The 14957-nt window shown below is 41.1% G+C and overlaps 1 protein-coding gene across 10 annotated transcripts in view; it reads right to left on the bottom strand.

The window, feature by feature from the left end:
* The window catches only part of LOC143714402 (uncharacterized), a 122387-nt gene that overhangs the window by 105470 nt on the left and 1960 nt on the right, over nt 1–14957 (bottom strand). For 4 of the 10 annotated variants that reach the window (XM_077205516.1, XM_077205512.1, XM_077205520.1 and 1 more), the window contains exon 2: nt 10307–10415. The exons of 1 other annotated variant lie outside the window; for it this stretch is intronic. In XM_077205516.1, the coding sequence (XP_077061631.1) occupies nt 10307–10358 (52 nt within the window). In that variant the 5' untranslated portion in view covers nt 10359–10415. Of the gene's footprint in view, nt 1–10306; nt 10440–13880; nt 14852–14957 lie in introns of those variants that run through there. 5 more of the 10 variants (XM_077205519.1, XM_077205521.1, XM_077205514.1 and 2 more) reach the window with 4 other exon arrangements.

Here is a 14957-nt window from a genome sequence, read left to right as displayed (position 1 = left end):
TCAACTTTTTGATGATATTCTAATTATATGACCAGCACCTGTATATCTGTTTACAGTTACGGTCTCGGCCCAGCAATTAACACAACACCCTCGAATAATCCGAAAATGTGAGAAATCGAAACTAGCTGTTGGCCCAGTGACTCACTTAAGTGCTATGCAATTTAAACTGCAATAATATTCAGACGCGGTAGCGCGCTCTTGTCGACTTCACGGACTGACTGTTTGTCCTGGCCTTGTCCTGAATTTCCTCGAGTTTATCTGTTTACAGTTGCTGTCTCTGCCCAGCAATTAACACATCACCCTCGAATAATCCTAAAATGTGAGAAATCGAAACTAGCTGTTGGCCCAGTGACTCACTTAAGTGCTATGCAATTTAAACTGCAATAATATTCAAATGCGGTTGCGCACTCTTGTCGACTTCACAGACTGACTGTTTGCCCTGGCTTTGTCCTGAATCTCCTCGAGTTTATCTGTTTACAGTTGCTGTCTTGGCCCAGCAATTAACACAGCACCCTCGAATAATCCAAAAATGTGAGAAATCAAAACTAGCTGTTGGCCAGTGACTCACTTAAGTGCCATGCAAATTAAACTGCAATAATATTCAGACGCAGCTGTTATAAAAACTAGGAACGCGTCTAATTAAAATTCAGATTTGTGAGAAGGTAAAAATTTACAATAACCACAGAATCGAAAATAGCCCTAGCTTGAGATAAATACTAAACTGAAACAACAGGAGAACTGGATATTAAGAAAAAATCTACTTGCGCGCTCTTGTCGACTCCACAGACTGACCGTTATGTCCTGTTAAATGTTAAATCTTAAAACAGTTTAAGGGTCACCAGACCAACTAAAGCAAACACTAATCACCATAATGGTGGCTTAAAAAATTAGATTTTCTCCTTTGGTGATTCTGCTTTTTAACATCAGGTGTCTTCAATAATGGTCAATCATCACTCAATGAATCACTTATTTAGCTCTTTAACTTTAACACTCCAACTTTAACACTCCAAACAAGCCATATAAACTCCCAGGAGAGTTCATTTAACACTGGAGTTTTTGCTGTGAATAATTCTGAAAAAAATGCTTTTACTAATGTTCATTTGCACTTATGAATTTAATGTATGATTTATTATTATACTATTTGTTAACACAAGACTATAAAACGCTTATTACGAACTAAAAACTCGCAACAATCACTTTCACAATATAAAATGTCACACTTACTCTGTATCAGTCTATTTCTTCTGAAGACATGTGTAATGATATTTTTTGTTGTGTAATTTAATGAATATGCGCTCATAATTTACGTTTGAAGCGGTTTTGAAGCTTGAAGTTTAGGTTTTAAGACCATACAATCTACCAGACAGCAAGATAGCCCAGTGGGCACCTTGAAATCTATTTAACATCAATATGACATCAAACAATGTCAAAATGACGTCACAAAATAGGTCAAAAATATAAGTCATATTGACATCAAAGTGTCGATGTCAATTTGATGTCAAGATTTTGACCTCTGCTGGTGTCATTTTGATGTTATTTTGATGTCATGCTTTGTTGGCATTTTAATGCTATTTTGATAACCATTATTGAAGACACCTGATGTTAACAAGCAGACTCACCAAAGGAGAAAATAAAATTTTTAAGCCACCATTTTGGTGATCAGTGTTTGCTTTAGTTGGGCTCTTGACCCCTAAACTATAAATAATTCAATTTTGTTTGGCTGATGTAAATGTCACTACCAGATGAACACTGAGAAAAGGTGATCAGGTGGTGTTGGTTATGTTTTGATATAAGCATCACTTGACCTAAATCACTGAAATCATATAGAGTGTCTTCACCTTGTTAGTTACAGCAACACTTTGATTCTATAGCAAACAATTATAATTTTTTCAATATGATCCAAAATGTTTCTTAAAAGCTGTTCTGATCAGAAGACTTTGAAAAAATTATTTATTTAGACACACTTACATCAATAATCAGCCTGTGAATCTCAATAAGAAGTTGCAGTGCATTCTGGGTCCCACCAATCAAAACTCATTCATGGCACCCATCATGCATTGCGGTATGAATAAATTATGATTTGATTTGTTTTAGTAATTTCCTTTTCCTAATTGAATATTTTGTTTGTCACCATTTTTGAGATTCATATACTGATTCTAGATGTCTGTGTGTGCCTAAAATACTTTTTTTTTTATCAGAACAACTTTTAGGAAATATTTTCAGGATTAAATAAATTCAGGATCATATGCTGTAGAATACTGTAATGCTGTTACCAATATAAATCTAAGTCAGAGATTAGGCTCTAAATGAGTTCAGTGATTCAGGTCAAATGATGATTATGTAAAAACATAACCAACCCCATCAGATCATCTTTACTCTTTGTTCATCTGGCTGTTCACCACTCAGTTTCAGCAGCCAAACAAAATCTAAAGTTAAAAACTTTAGGGTCAAGAGCTCAAGTAAAACACACACTGATCACCAAATGGTGACTTAAAATTGTGATTTTCTCCTTCAGTGATTCTGCTTGTTAACATCAGGTGTCTTCAATATTGGTCAATCATCACTCTTGACATCAAATTGACATTGACACTTTGACGTTAATACGACTTTCATTTTTTACCTATTTCATGACGTCATTTTGACATAAAGTTTGATGTCATATTGATGTTAAATTGACATCATATGGCCACTGGGAAGGATCTGCGCCTGGACACGATGACAACGCAGTCCTGAAGTGTCACTAGTCTCTCCCTTGTGAAGGTCTCCTTCCCTCTACCTCTCTACTGATAAAACGTTGTCGGGATAATTCAGATTCATGTGGCTACGCGGAAGCGATAAAAAATTCTCAGAGCCACCAGGCACTGTTTTTTGCAAATTAGCGTCTGGATCACATTAAATAATTTTCTGTTAGAATAGTATCGTGTTAGCGGCCCCTAAGTTAATAACTAACGATCGTTGCGACGGAAGTGAATCAATCAAAAATAACTTTATCTGGACAATAACTTTATTCTAGAGCTGCTGCACTGAAAAAGTGAAACATCAGTGCAATTCATTAAAATTATATATTTATATTTTTTAACATTAGTTTTTCTCTGGCTGCTTAAACTGTGTTTTTGATACACATTTGTTATGGCAATAAATGCAAGAGTAAATATCAAATGATGTTGGTCATTTATTGATGATGTTATAGTCATCATATGGTGACCTGATTCACTGATATTACAGTCAAATCTCTGAATAAATTTGCTGAGATTTCATTATACATAGATGGACTTGTTTTATACAAAGTCTGTTATTAATGTCATAAACTTGACCTTTGAAATATCGTGGCATCAGTATTATAACAATCTAAAATTTTAAAAAAATGTTATTAAAAAAAATAGTTTTGAGCTGTTTTTTTTAGGAGTACAGAGACATCAATAATCAACATATGAATCTCAACAATGGTGACAATCAACAAAGCCTTTTTGTGACTTTATAGTAGTTCAGAGTTGATCAGATTTTTTTTCATTGTCACCATTGTTGCGATTCATACGCTGATTTTTGATGTCTGTATGATCCTGTCAAAACATTTTCTGTATTTCTGTACTTTCTGTACTTCATAAAATCTGAGTTTCACAGCACTGCAGGATCTTCTACAGCAGTATTGGCATGCAAAATTAACAACTAGTATTTAACGATTTAATCAGATATTAATAAAGCTAGCAACTACATGAATATTATCACTACTAAGTGACCAAGATCTTCGGATTTGTAGTTTCCTACAATAACAAACATGTATCAGAGACACACAGGTAAAGCAGCCAGGGAAAAAGTGATGTTAAAACCTAAAGGGTCAAGAGCCCAACCAAAGCAAACACTGATCTCCATCATGGTGACATCAAACTTTATTATTTTTTAGTAAAAAATTCAGGAAATATATGTAAAATAACTGTGTTTCTGTTAAAATTCTCTTAATGAAGATTTCTGTTATAGGCTTTTGCACTTATTTAAATTAGGATATGTTACATTCATTTTATGGTTTTTGTATGGCAACCATTGCTAACAGTCATTGACCATTTTTCAAAGATTGTATTTTTTTACAGTGTAGGTTGTATCAAAGCAAAAAAAAAAAATTGCACACGTTCTTTGTAACAAATGATATTATTACTTTAGGTTAAGGTAAAACGTTGTGTTGGAAAAAATTAAAATTTTGGTTTGACATTAAATCAAAATTTAGGGTTTTAACTAAATAATAAATACATTTTTAGACAATCTAAAAGAATTAGTTGTAACAAATTGCATATTATTTTTTTAAGTTAATCCAAAGTATAATTTTTTTCAGTGTGTAAAGCCAAAATAATCTCTGTTAGGGACTGTTCATTTTTTTGTTTAAGGGGCTACCGGAGGTTTTTTGAGATCTATAGTCAAAATAGACTTGACCCTCCCTTAGCCAGCAATAAATATTTCTATGACCCTCCAAAATGATTGTGAACAAAGGCATGACCCTCCCCGATAATTTATTGATTACTAATGTACTGGTCAGTGTTGTGTCTGAACGCGTTCATTGAACGATAGTTCATGAACTCGTTCATATTTTGGGCGAACGTGAACTGAACGTACTGTATTACTGCCTGATGAACGTTACTGTGCTTAATGTCACAGACACCAGAGTGAATGAGTTCAAAGTCATGTTGAAAATGACAAGCAAAGCATTAGAGTTCCCTTTCGAGGGAACTCTACACTGCGTCGAGAATCGACTCTTTGGGGACGCTCCCTTAGCGTGTGCCTCTGAAGTATGAATGAAACTATTCCAATCCTGATTGGTGTTGCGTCATGACGTAACATCTGACGGCATAACCGGATGCATAAAAGCGACGCCGGCACACACACACACTAGCTTTTCGCTCTTCAGCAAGCGCTCTATGTTGAAAACTGTCTGTCTTATTTGGTGTTGTTTGTCACAGAAAGTTTGATTAAATGGCCAGCGAACAATTTAAAGCTTGTGTGCACCCTTGCCCTCGTTTTATCACGGGTGGGGACACACATGCTTTATGTGTGAATTGTTTGGGAGCGCAGCATGCACGAGCAGCTCTCGAGGGGGCTGCTTGTGTAGACTGTGAAGCACTTCCCATTAGAGTGCTGCGCTCCCGGCTGGCGTGCTTTGATAAGCACGGTCAGGCTCGCGTTCCCCATGGTTCTGGTCCCGCGTCTGTTGAGGCGGCGCGGCGATTGAGATCGTGGGGTTCGCAGCGGGATCTTATAGATGAAATTGAGACTGCTGAGGCACCTTCTCATTCTTCATCTGAGGATCTCGTGGCCCCTGAGAGTGGTGCAGTAGCCCGCATCGCGGCTTCTCCTGCCCATGATCAGGTCCCAATGCTTGAGCTCTCTGCTTCCGAGGAAGTGGATGTGCTCAGTATAGAAGCGGATGACCGTGATCTAGGCGCGCCAGTTCACGGCCAAGGTTATGAGGAGCTGGTAGAGGTTGTGACTCGTGCTGTGGCCAGACTCAACATTAGCTGGCCAAATGATGAGCAGGGAACGCAAGTGAGAAGCAAGCTTGATGAGCGTTTCCTGCAGCACAGATCACAACCTCAGCGCCGGGGTTTGCCGTTTTTCCCCGATCTCCACAAAGAGATCTCGAGATCGTGGGATAAACCGCACTCATCCCGTGTCTCCAATCCCAGTGTGGTGGATTACAGCAATATAGTGGGGGCACGGGATTTGGGTTATGGGAAGATGCCTAAAGAGGAGGAGGCTCTAGCGGGTTATCTTTCCCCTGAGTCTGCATCTTCCCTAAAAACCCCGGCGCTGCCTAGTAAGCACTGCAGAGATACATCTGCAATAATAGGCAGGGCTTACATGGCGGCAGGTCGGGCTGGTTCATGTCTGCACTCTATGGCACTCTTGCAGGCATACCAGGCCGACCTCCTGAAAGATTTAGATGAGGGGGAGGGGCCAACTCCTGAGGATATTGAGGAGTTGAGAAGAGCCACAGATCTGTCTCTCCGGGCCACAAAAGAGACGGCCCGCGCCATTGGCCGCTCTATGGCAGCTATGGTGGCCACGGAGAGACATCTGTGGCTAAATCTATCTGGTATGAAGGAAAAAGATAGATCCTTTCTGCTGGATGCGCCGCTTTCGCCTTCTGGCCTGTTCGGTGACGCCGTTACATCGGTCGTCGACAGGTTTCAGGAGGCGAAGAAACAATCTGCGGCGTTCCAGCAGTACCTCCCCCGTAAGGCGAAGTCTAAATCTAGTAGGGTGGGGCCAAGAGATCAGCCCCAGCCATCAGCCAGCTCCTCACACCGAGCAGAGCAAAGAGAGAGCATTTCCTCTAGAGCCCCTCCTCCTGGAGCTTGGCAACAGAGGAAACACTCTCAGAAATCGAAGTCCTCCAGCCAGAAAGGCGACCTGAGGGACGTCATTCAGGCTAGGAGGGCTTCGGGAAAGAGGTCCTAACCGAAGTGGTAGGACCTCTGAGGGCTGTCCCCTCCGCTGTAGAGCAACCGAGGTTGTTCTCGCAGCGGAGCCCTCTAGGAAACGATGTAGGTTGCCCGCCGTCAACGACGCTTCGGGCCGCATCTCTTTCCAGCGAAAATATTATAACAAAGAAAGAGCATCAATTGTGGTCACAAAAACCGTCGAAAAACTGCTCGAAAAACACCAGAGGCCAGTCTCGAGAGGCTGGTACCCTTAGTAGATTTTGTAAAGGCATGGTATCATCTTCCCAACATATCTGTATGGGTCCTGCATATAATAAAATCAGGGTACAGACTGCAGTTCGCGCGCTGCCCCCCCAGGTTTTCGGGGGTGGTGCAGACTACAGTGGTTCCAGAGCAGGCTCAGGTGATGGAACAAGAAGTACAGACTCTGCTGCTAAAGGAAGCCATAGAACGTGTTCATCCTTTAGACAGGGAGTCCGGGTTTTACAGCCGGTACTTTATAGTTCCAAAGAAGGATGGGGGGTTAAGGCCAATTTTAGATCTCAGGGTTTTGAACCGGTCTCTGAGGAGGTTCAGGTTCAAAATGCTAACCATTCCTGCAATCGTGAGTCAGATCAGATCCGAGGACTGGTTTGTCACGATAGATCTAAAGGACGCTTATTTTCACATCTCCATCCTTCCATGTCACAGGAGATACCTGAGGTTCGCTTTCGGGGGCGAAGCTTACCAATATCGGGTTCTTCCGTTCGGCCTAGCACTCTCTCCCCGCACATTCACCAAATGTATGGATGTAGCCCTTGCTCCACTGAGACTTCAAGGCATCCATATATTGAATTATCTCGACGACTGGCTCATTCTGGCCCAGTCTCGGGAGGTGGCAGTTCGGCATCGAGATGTCGTCCTTGGCCACATTCAGAAATTGGGGTTAAGACTCAATACAAAGAAGAGTGTGCTAGAACCATCCCAGTGCACGATGTTTTTGGGAGTCGTGTGGAACTCGATTACGATGCAGGCACGAATGTCTCCCGCACGTATCGAGTCGATTCTGACGATGGTATCCAGGTTAAAGCTAGGCCAGGCCATCACTGTAAAGCAATTTCAAAGAATGCTGAGCCTCATGGCAGCGGCATCCAACATCATTCCTTTGGCCTTTCTACACATGAGGCCCCTTCAGTGGTGGTTAAAAACCAAGGGGTTTTCTCCCAAGGGGAATCTATTTCGTATAATCAGAGTAACGCGCAGATGCCTTCATTCTCTACAAATATGGAAGAAACCTTGGTTCCTATCCCAAGGGCCAGTGTTGGGAGTGTCAGGTCGCCGGAAAACCGTTTCGACAGACGCCTCCCTCACTGGCTGGGGCGCGGTCATGGACGGCCGCTTTGCCAGGGGTCTGTGGCAGGACCATCATCATTCGTGGCATATAAACTGCCTAGAGATGATGGCTGTGTTCAGGGCTTTGAGGAGCTTCCTCCCAGACATCAAAGGTTGCCATGTCTTAGTACGATCAGACAATACGTCTGTGGTAGCCTATCTGAACCGACAAGGGGGACTCAGATCGCGCCCTCTGTGCAGACTGGCGCATCAGATTATTCTTTGGTCCCAGGGGAAAATACTGTCTATCAGAGCAATGTATATTCCGGGGGTTCAGAATCAGGGAGCAGACATCCTGTCGAGGCAGGGGCTGAGGCCCGGGGAATGGAGACTTCACCCAGAGGTGGTGAAGCTAATATGGGAGAGGTTTGGACCGATGGAAGTGGATCTTTGGTTCTCCCTCTCGCATCCAGTTCCACTGGGGTTGGATGCCATGGTACAGGCCTGGCCGAGGCTTCGCCTGTACGCATTTCCCCCGATCGCTCTGCTTCCGGCAGTCCTGGAGAGGGTCCGTCAAGAGGGCATCAGTCTACTTCTGGTTGCCCCATTGTGGCCGACCCGAGTATGGTTTTCAGACATAATATCACTCCTGATAGCTCCGCCATGGCAGATTCCTCTGAGGAGGGATCTGTTGTCTCAAGCGGAGGGCACAGTCTTCCACCCTCACCCAGAGCTGTGGAAGCTGTGGGTCTGGCCTCTGAGGGGGTTCAGTACCTAGATGCTGGTCTATCAGCTGGAGTGGTTGAAACCATACTTAGCTCTAGGGCTCCGTCTACTAGGAGATTATATGGCCTCAAGTGGAATGTATTTTCCACTTGGTGTAGAGAACAGGAGTTAGATCCAGTTAACTGCCCAGTGGCTTCAGTTCTGGAGTTTCTTCAAAATCGTTTCTCTGCGGGTCTCTCCCCTTCCACACTTAAGGTGTACGTGGCTGCCATTGCGGCTTTCCATGCGCCATTGAGTGATGAGCCTCTGGGGAGGCACCAGTTGGTCATTCGTTTTCTCCGTGGTACTCGGAGGATGAGACCGGCAACCAGGTCCAGGGTTCCTGCCTGGGACCTGGCAATAGTTCTTGAAGGGTTATCCCTAGCCCCCTTCGAACCTTTGCAGTCGGCTTCGCCTAAGGACTTAACGCTAAAATTGGTATTTCTCTTGGCTATTACCTCACTTAAGAGGGTGGGAGATCTCCAAGCCCTGGCAGTGACACCAGCTTGCTTGGAGTTTGCCCCAGGCAGAGTAAAAGCTTTTTTGCACCCGAGTCCGGGCTATGTGCCTAAAGTTCCATCTAATGCGGCTCGGTCTACAGTCCTTCAGGCATTCCATCTTCCGCCTCATGTGTCGGCAGAAGAAGAGAAGCTTCATTTGCTCTGCCCCGTCAGAGCTTTGAGCATGTACCTTGAGAGGTCCTCTTCTTGGAGAAGGTCGGACCAATTATTAGTATGTTTTGGGTCACCTAAGAAGGGGCTCCCGGCATCCAAGCAGACTATTAGTAATTGGATTGTTCAGGCTATTACTGAGGCTTACAAGGTGCGCGACTTGCCTTCACCTTTAGCCGTGAGGGCCCATTCAACTAGAGGCATAGCTTCCTCTAGGGCCTTTCTTTCGGGAGTACCTCTACAGGAGATCTGTGAGGCAGCCGGTTGGGCTACTCCACATACTTTTATTAGGTTCTACAGTCTCAACCTTCCTTGTACGCCTGGTGCACACGTGCTCAGTCCTTGCTGAGTGCCTAAACAGTTTCACTCCGGGACAGGCCTATTTCGGTGCGTGGCCTAGTGGGCACTCGTTCCCCAAAGAGTCGATTCTCGACGCAGTGTAGAGTTCCCTCGAAAGGGAACGTCTCGGGTTATGACTATAACCCTTGTTCCCTGAGAAGGGAACGAGACACTGCGTCGACCTGCCACGCCCCTCGAGGCCTTAGAGCGTCTTGCTTCATCGCTAGGCTAGTGTGTGTGTGTGCCGCGTCGCTTTTATGCATCCGGTTATGCCGTCACATGTTACGTCATGACGCAACACCAATCAGGATTGGAATAGTTTCATTCATACTTCAGAGGCGCACGCTAAGGGAGCGTCCCCAAAGAGTCGATTCTCGACGCAGTGTCTCGTTCCCTTCTCAGGGAACAAGGGTTATAGTCATAACCCGAGACGTTTCATCTATGCTCTTAATATTCACTAATTATAACACATGCATTGATTTTACACACTATTGAAGGAGGACACATGATCATGTTTTTTCTTCACTATCAAGTACAAATAAAACATTTTATAAAGAAAATAAATTAAACATTTTGTAAAGAAATCCATATGTAGGCACAAACTCATTTCAAGCATTTTAGCAGAAGCCTCTACCAGCAAAAATGATTTTTAAGATCATGAACAACATACATTTAGTCAAATGTGTCTGAAACTTTAACTGATACTGTAAGTTTGCAGATATTTTAAATGGGACATAATTAACGATGTGTCTTGCCAGAATTAACTTGAAGAGAGAAAAACAATGCACATACCGTTGGATATAAGTGGAATCACAGTCACAGAAATGAACATAAGCAGGTCCATGTTCAGCTGAAGTTATGATCATATCTCTGGATCGTCAAAGTGAAATCTGTAAGTGATCTGGCACATGAAGACAGTGTGTGTTTAAACTTGTATGGCTTTCTTCCTTGTGTTTGACAAAGAAATAAAAAACGGCAGCTCATCCGGATAAACCGGTTCTGATTAAATGGAAAAAAATCACAAAGAGAGTGAAAATAAAAAATAGGGTTAGGCATCTGTAAAAAGCCCCTGTAAGGGAGTATAATCTGAAACTGCAAGTTTTTTTAAAAGATCAAGAAATGAGCAGAAGTTTTACCTTAAATTAAAAGTGTGTTATATTTGTTAGTTTAATGAGATAATGTTACATTATTCTGCTCACTGGATGCTTATTTGAAAGGTGCTGTTCTGTCTGCAAAGACGACTCGTAGCCTATTGAGCTTTACTTTACATTTTATTGTTCTTGTCAACTTCTTTCACATCACTGATGTACGTCAAAACATTCAAGTGTCAAACTTCCGGTTCCAAGCCCTTAAAGTAATTGCCATTCATTCTATCTTATTAATATAACAAACACATTACTTAAACAAAACATACAATTACTAGTCTACACTGTAAAATCGAATTAGTTGGACTTATATGATTTGATGCTCAAGAAACATTTATGATTATTATCAGTGTTGAAAACAGTTGTGTACCATTTTTATTTCAGGATTATTTGATGAATAGAAAGTTGAAAAGAACAGCATTTATCTGAAATATAATCTTTTGTAACATTAAACACTACCACTCAAAACTTTGGGGTCAGTCAGAATTTGTATTTTATTTTGAAGGGAAATAAATCAAATTAAAGCTGCAAGCAGCATTTAGTGGTGTTCAAGCAGTTACGATTTCTAACCACACAAGCATCAAAAGACATTAAGTTTTATGCAAGCATTTAACCACTGACATCATAGATGGAAAAGACCATGTTTTAGCATGATTTACCATGATATACCACATTTTAGTGTGATTTTTCATGATTTACCATGTTCCAGTATGATTTACCATGAATCTAGCATGATTTACCATAGTTTACCATGATATACCAAGTTCTAGTATGATTCACCATGATTTACCTGTTCTAGTATGGTTTACCACAATTGAACACACTCTAGTATGATTTAATGTGATTCGTGCATGATATACCATAGTTCACCATGATTTATCTTAGTTTACCTTGATTTACCATGTTGTAGGATGATTTACCATGATATGCCACATTTTATAATGATTTATGATGGTTTTGAACATTATGATATGAATATTATATGATCGTAGATGGAAAAGACCATTTACAGCCAATACAGGCAATTTACCATAGGAAATACATGGTTTTGAAGCTTTTTGACAGTTATATCGCCACCTATGGTCCGATCTCCATGAAACTTTGCATGCTTCTTCACCATGTTATGACACATATGCTCATCAATTTTTGTGATTTTTTGACTTTTCGTTTAGGATTTATAGGCTTTTGACCGTATTTTGCCCTGCCCCTTTTCTAAATGACCCTGTTACAGCCACCCAAATGCAAAATTTCTACTTTTTTTCGATAATTATTGATCTAGAGAGTCAAGAGAATAGGCCTAGACTGGTTTGGTTCCGATCGGGCAAAAAAAAACAGGGACTAGTTCGCAAAAGTAGGACAAAATTCGACATAACATTTTTTTGTGGCCTACCAACAATTGTGGCCTACCATCTGGCCGAGTTTCAAGTCTCTAGGCCTTACGGTTTGGGCTGCACGATGCGTTTTAGGGGAATTAAAAAAAAAAAAAATCCTTACAATTACAATAGGTTTTCGGCACTAAAGTGCTTGAACACCTAATAAATCAATACTTTTATTCATCAAGGAGGAATTAAATTGATCAAAAGTGACAGTAAAAACATTTATAATGTTACAAAAGATTCTATTTCAGATAAATGCTGTTGTTTTTAACTTTCTGTTCATCAAAGAATCCTAAAACATTGATAATAATCATAAATGTTTCTTGAGCATCAAATCATCATATTATACTGATTTCTGAAGGATCATGTGACACTGAAGACTGGATGAATGATGCTGAAAATTCAGCTTTGATCACAGGAATAAATTAAACTTTACTATATATTCAGATAGAAAACAGCTGATTTACATAAAAATAATATTTCACGATATTACTGGGTTGTATTTTTAATCAAATAAATGCAGCCTTGGTGAGCAGAAGAGACTTCTTTTAAAGTGCAGTGAATGCTTTTCTCTTTTTCTTTTGTTGTTTGATTAATATTAAGGGCACAGACGGCATTAGGTTTATTACGCACTGTCCCTTTAAGACCGAATGCACGGATCCAATGCACTGATGCACATCTGATATTCTCACAACTGTTTACGTTCTGTAAAGACATAACCGACTGTGTTTACGTGAGTACTCTACAAAACTTACATTTAGACATTATGCTGTGTGTATTTGTTCATTCAGAAGCGAAAGAGAGCTCAATTCAGTGTGTGTGTGTGTGTGTGTGTGCGTTCACAGAAAAACATACCGAATAAAGCTCTCTTTCGCGTCGTAACTCTTATTCAGATATATCCATATGTCTGCTCTTCTCTTTCTCCCAGACGTTCCCACTAAACACTGGACGTCGGATAGACGTGCAATTCATGTCTATATTGGGTCCGTCGGTCCATGACCAATTCTGGACATCTATTCGATGCCCAAACCATAACCCAACTTGGACGTCATTTTGACATTCAACATTTGACCTGAACTGGGTAATTTTTTTGGACGTTATTTGGACGTCTATTACAGGTGCAGTAAATGTACATGATTAATATGTAATATATATTTTGTTTTGTTTACATAGTTGTTTTGTATGGTTTCGCGGGCTATGTGACGTCAGAGCATGTAACTGGGAGTACATCGATCTAGAACGAGTTCACGGGTGGGAAGTTACAGGTTTGACTGCCGTTCCAGTTCACTTTCACGGGTGTAAGGTTGGAAAAACATGGGTTACAGGTTGCCTGGAACGCGGCATAAGTTCGTTCAGCCTAGTGAAATCTATGTCCATGTGTACGTGTTAGGTAGTTTAACGTTGGCGTTATTGTGTTAAACTTCACAAACCTGCTGTGGTTACAGCCGCGAATGGTCAAGGGGGTTAGCCGTAACGGCAGTCGGCAGTATTTTTCGTTTTGCTTGCTGCTCTTGGTTTATGTTCAGTTTCGATGGGTTTTTTTGCTGTCCACGAGAGAACATGGCAATTTGAACAATTTGGGACTTTAAACTGCACGTATAGCAATTCCATATTGCAAATTAGCAGCATGGCATGGAGTTCTGACTGACTTGTTGCTAACTAGCTAGCGTCTGTATACGGGGACATATAAAACATGTAAAAATATGTATCGGGGTCATACAAACTCAAAGCGAGTAATGTGCTTGTATGCTCTAGGATATCTTAGTTTGTAACATTGCAACTCTTAAAGGATTAACGTTAACGTTAGTTCACTTTCAAATAAAAATTTCCTGATAATTTACTCACCCACCGCTATGTCATCCAAGATGTCCATGTCTTTCTCCAGTCGAAAAGAAATTAAGGGTTTTTGAGGAAAACATTCCAGGATTTTTCTCCATATAATGGATTTCAATGGCAACTATTCAAATGTTCAAAGAAGGTTCAAATGTCAGTCTCAATGCAGCTTCAAAGTCTAACGTTACACGATCCCAGTCGAGAAATAAGGGTCTTATCCAGCGAAACGTTCGGTTTAAAGTATAAATTATTTACAGTAAATTATCAGGATTTTTTTTTAAAGTGAATTAATCATTTAACTGTTGTGTGATGGAGAATGAAAACGTTAAGGTGTTTAACACATTGTTTTTGTCTCTCAGGTGCTCTAAGGAGTGAGGTGTCCTTCCCTGTTAAGAGATAAAGCACCTAAACAAGGTACATGTGATCTCATCCTCTCTTCTTTTGTACAGGCCCGTCTAATAAACAGTAGAACTAAACTAATTTGGACATTTTGGATTTATTAATTCTCTTGTAATAAATCTGTTCAGTTTCATCATTTGATAACTTCTGAAACAGATTTTTGTTGTGGTGCAGATGCAGTGACTGAGACTGGGAGACGGGCCTTCCCATTGCCTTGGGCTGGTAAGTATTTTTATCAATTGGCAGTGGAGAAGACTCTTTTAATAGTACCACCTTCTCTCTTCCTGCACTGTTCTCTCTGTCCACAGAAACTGCTTTTCAGTTATAGCCGTGGCTTGGTTTCTATCATATCAGATGATTAAATTTCTATGGACTTTAGTTTCTTTCTCCAACACTGCTGTACTTCTAACAAACACTGAAGCTGATTACAGAAAACAATTGTGAGCTAGATAACCTTGCTATTCTTATTGGAGCATTGTAATCCTCAACAAATGTGTGTTCAGTGTTCCAGAAAAAGGTCCTGAGCCTACAGGTCGACATCCGCCATGGCCTGAAGGAAACACAGCCTGCCTCTTCCGCTGTCCCTATAGAGAGGATTGACACCATGGAGGACTGAGTTACAGGAGCAACACCTCTCTGATGCACAGGCCTTTGATACCCTGGTAGGTTTTACAAGTCTGGAAGTAATGG

The sequence above is a fragment of the Siphateles boraxobius genome, unplaced genomic scaffold, assembly GCF_051911475.1.
Source record: "Siphateles boraxobius isolate OS27281-9 unplaced genomic scaffold, OSU_SipBor_1 54, whole genome shotgun sequence".
NCBI classification, from domain to species: Eukaryota; Metazoa; Chordata; class Actinopteri; order Cypriniformes; family Leuciscidae; genus Siphateles; species Siphateles boraxobius.
The sequence above is the reverse complement of the archived record's forward strand: the minus strand, read 5'-3'. Positions and strand labels throughout refer to the sequence as shown.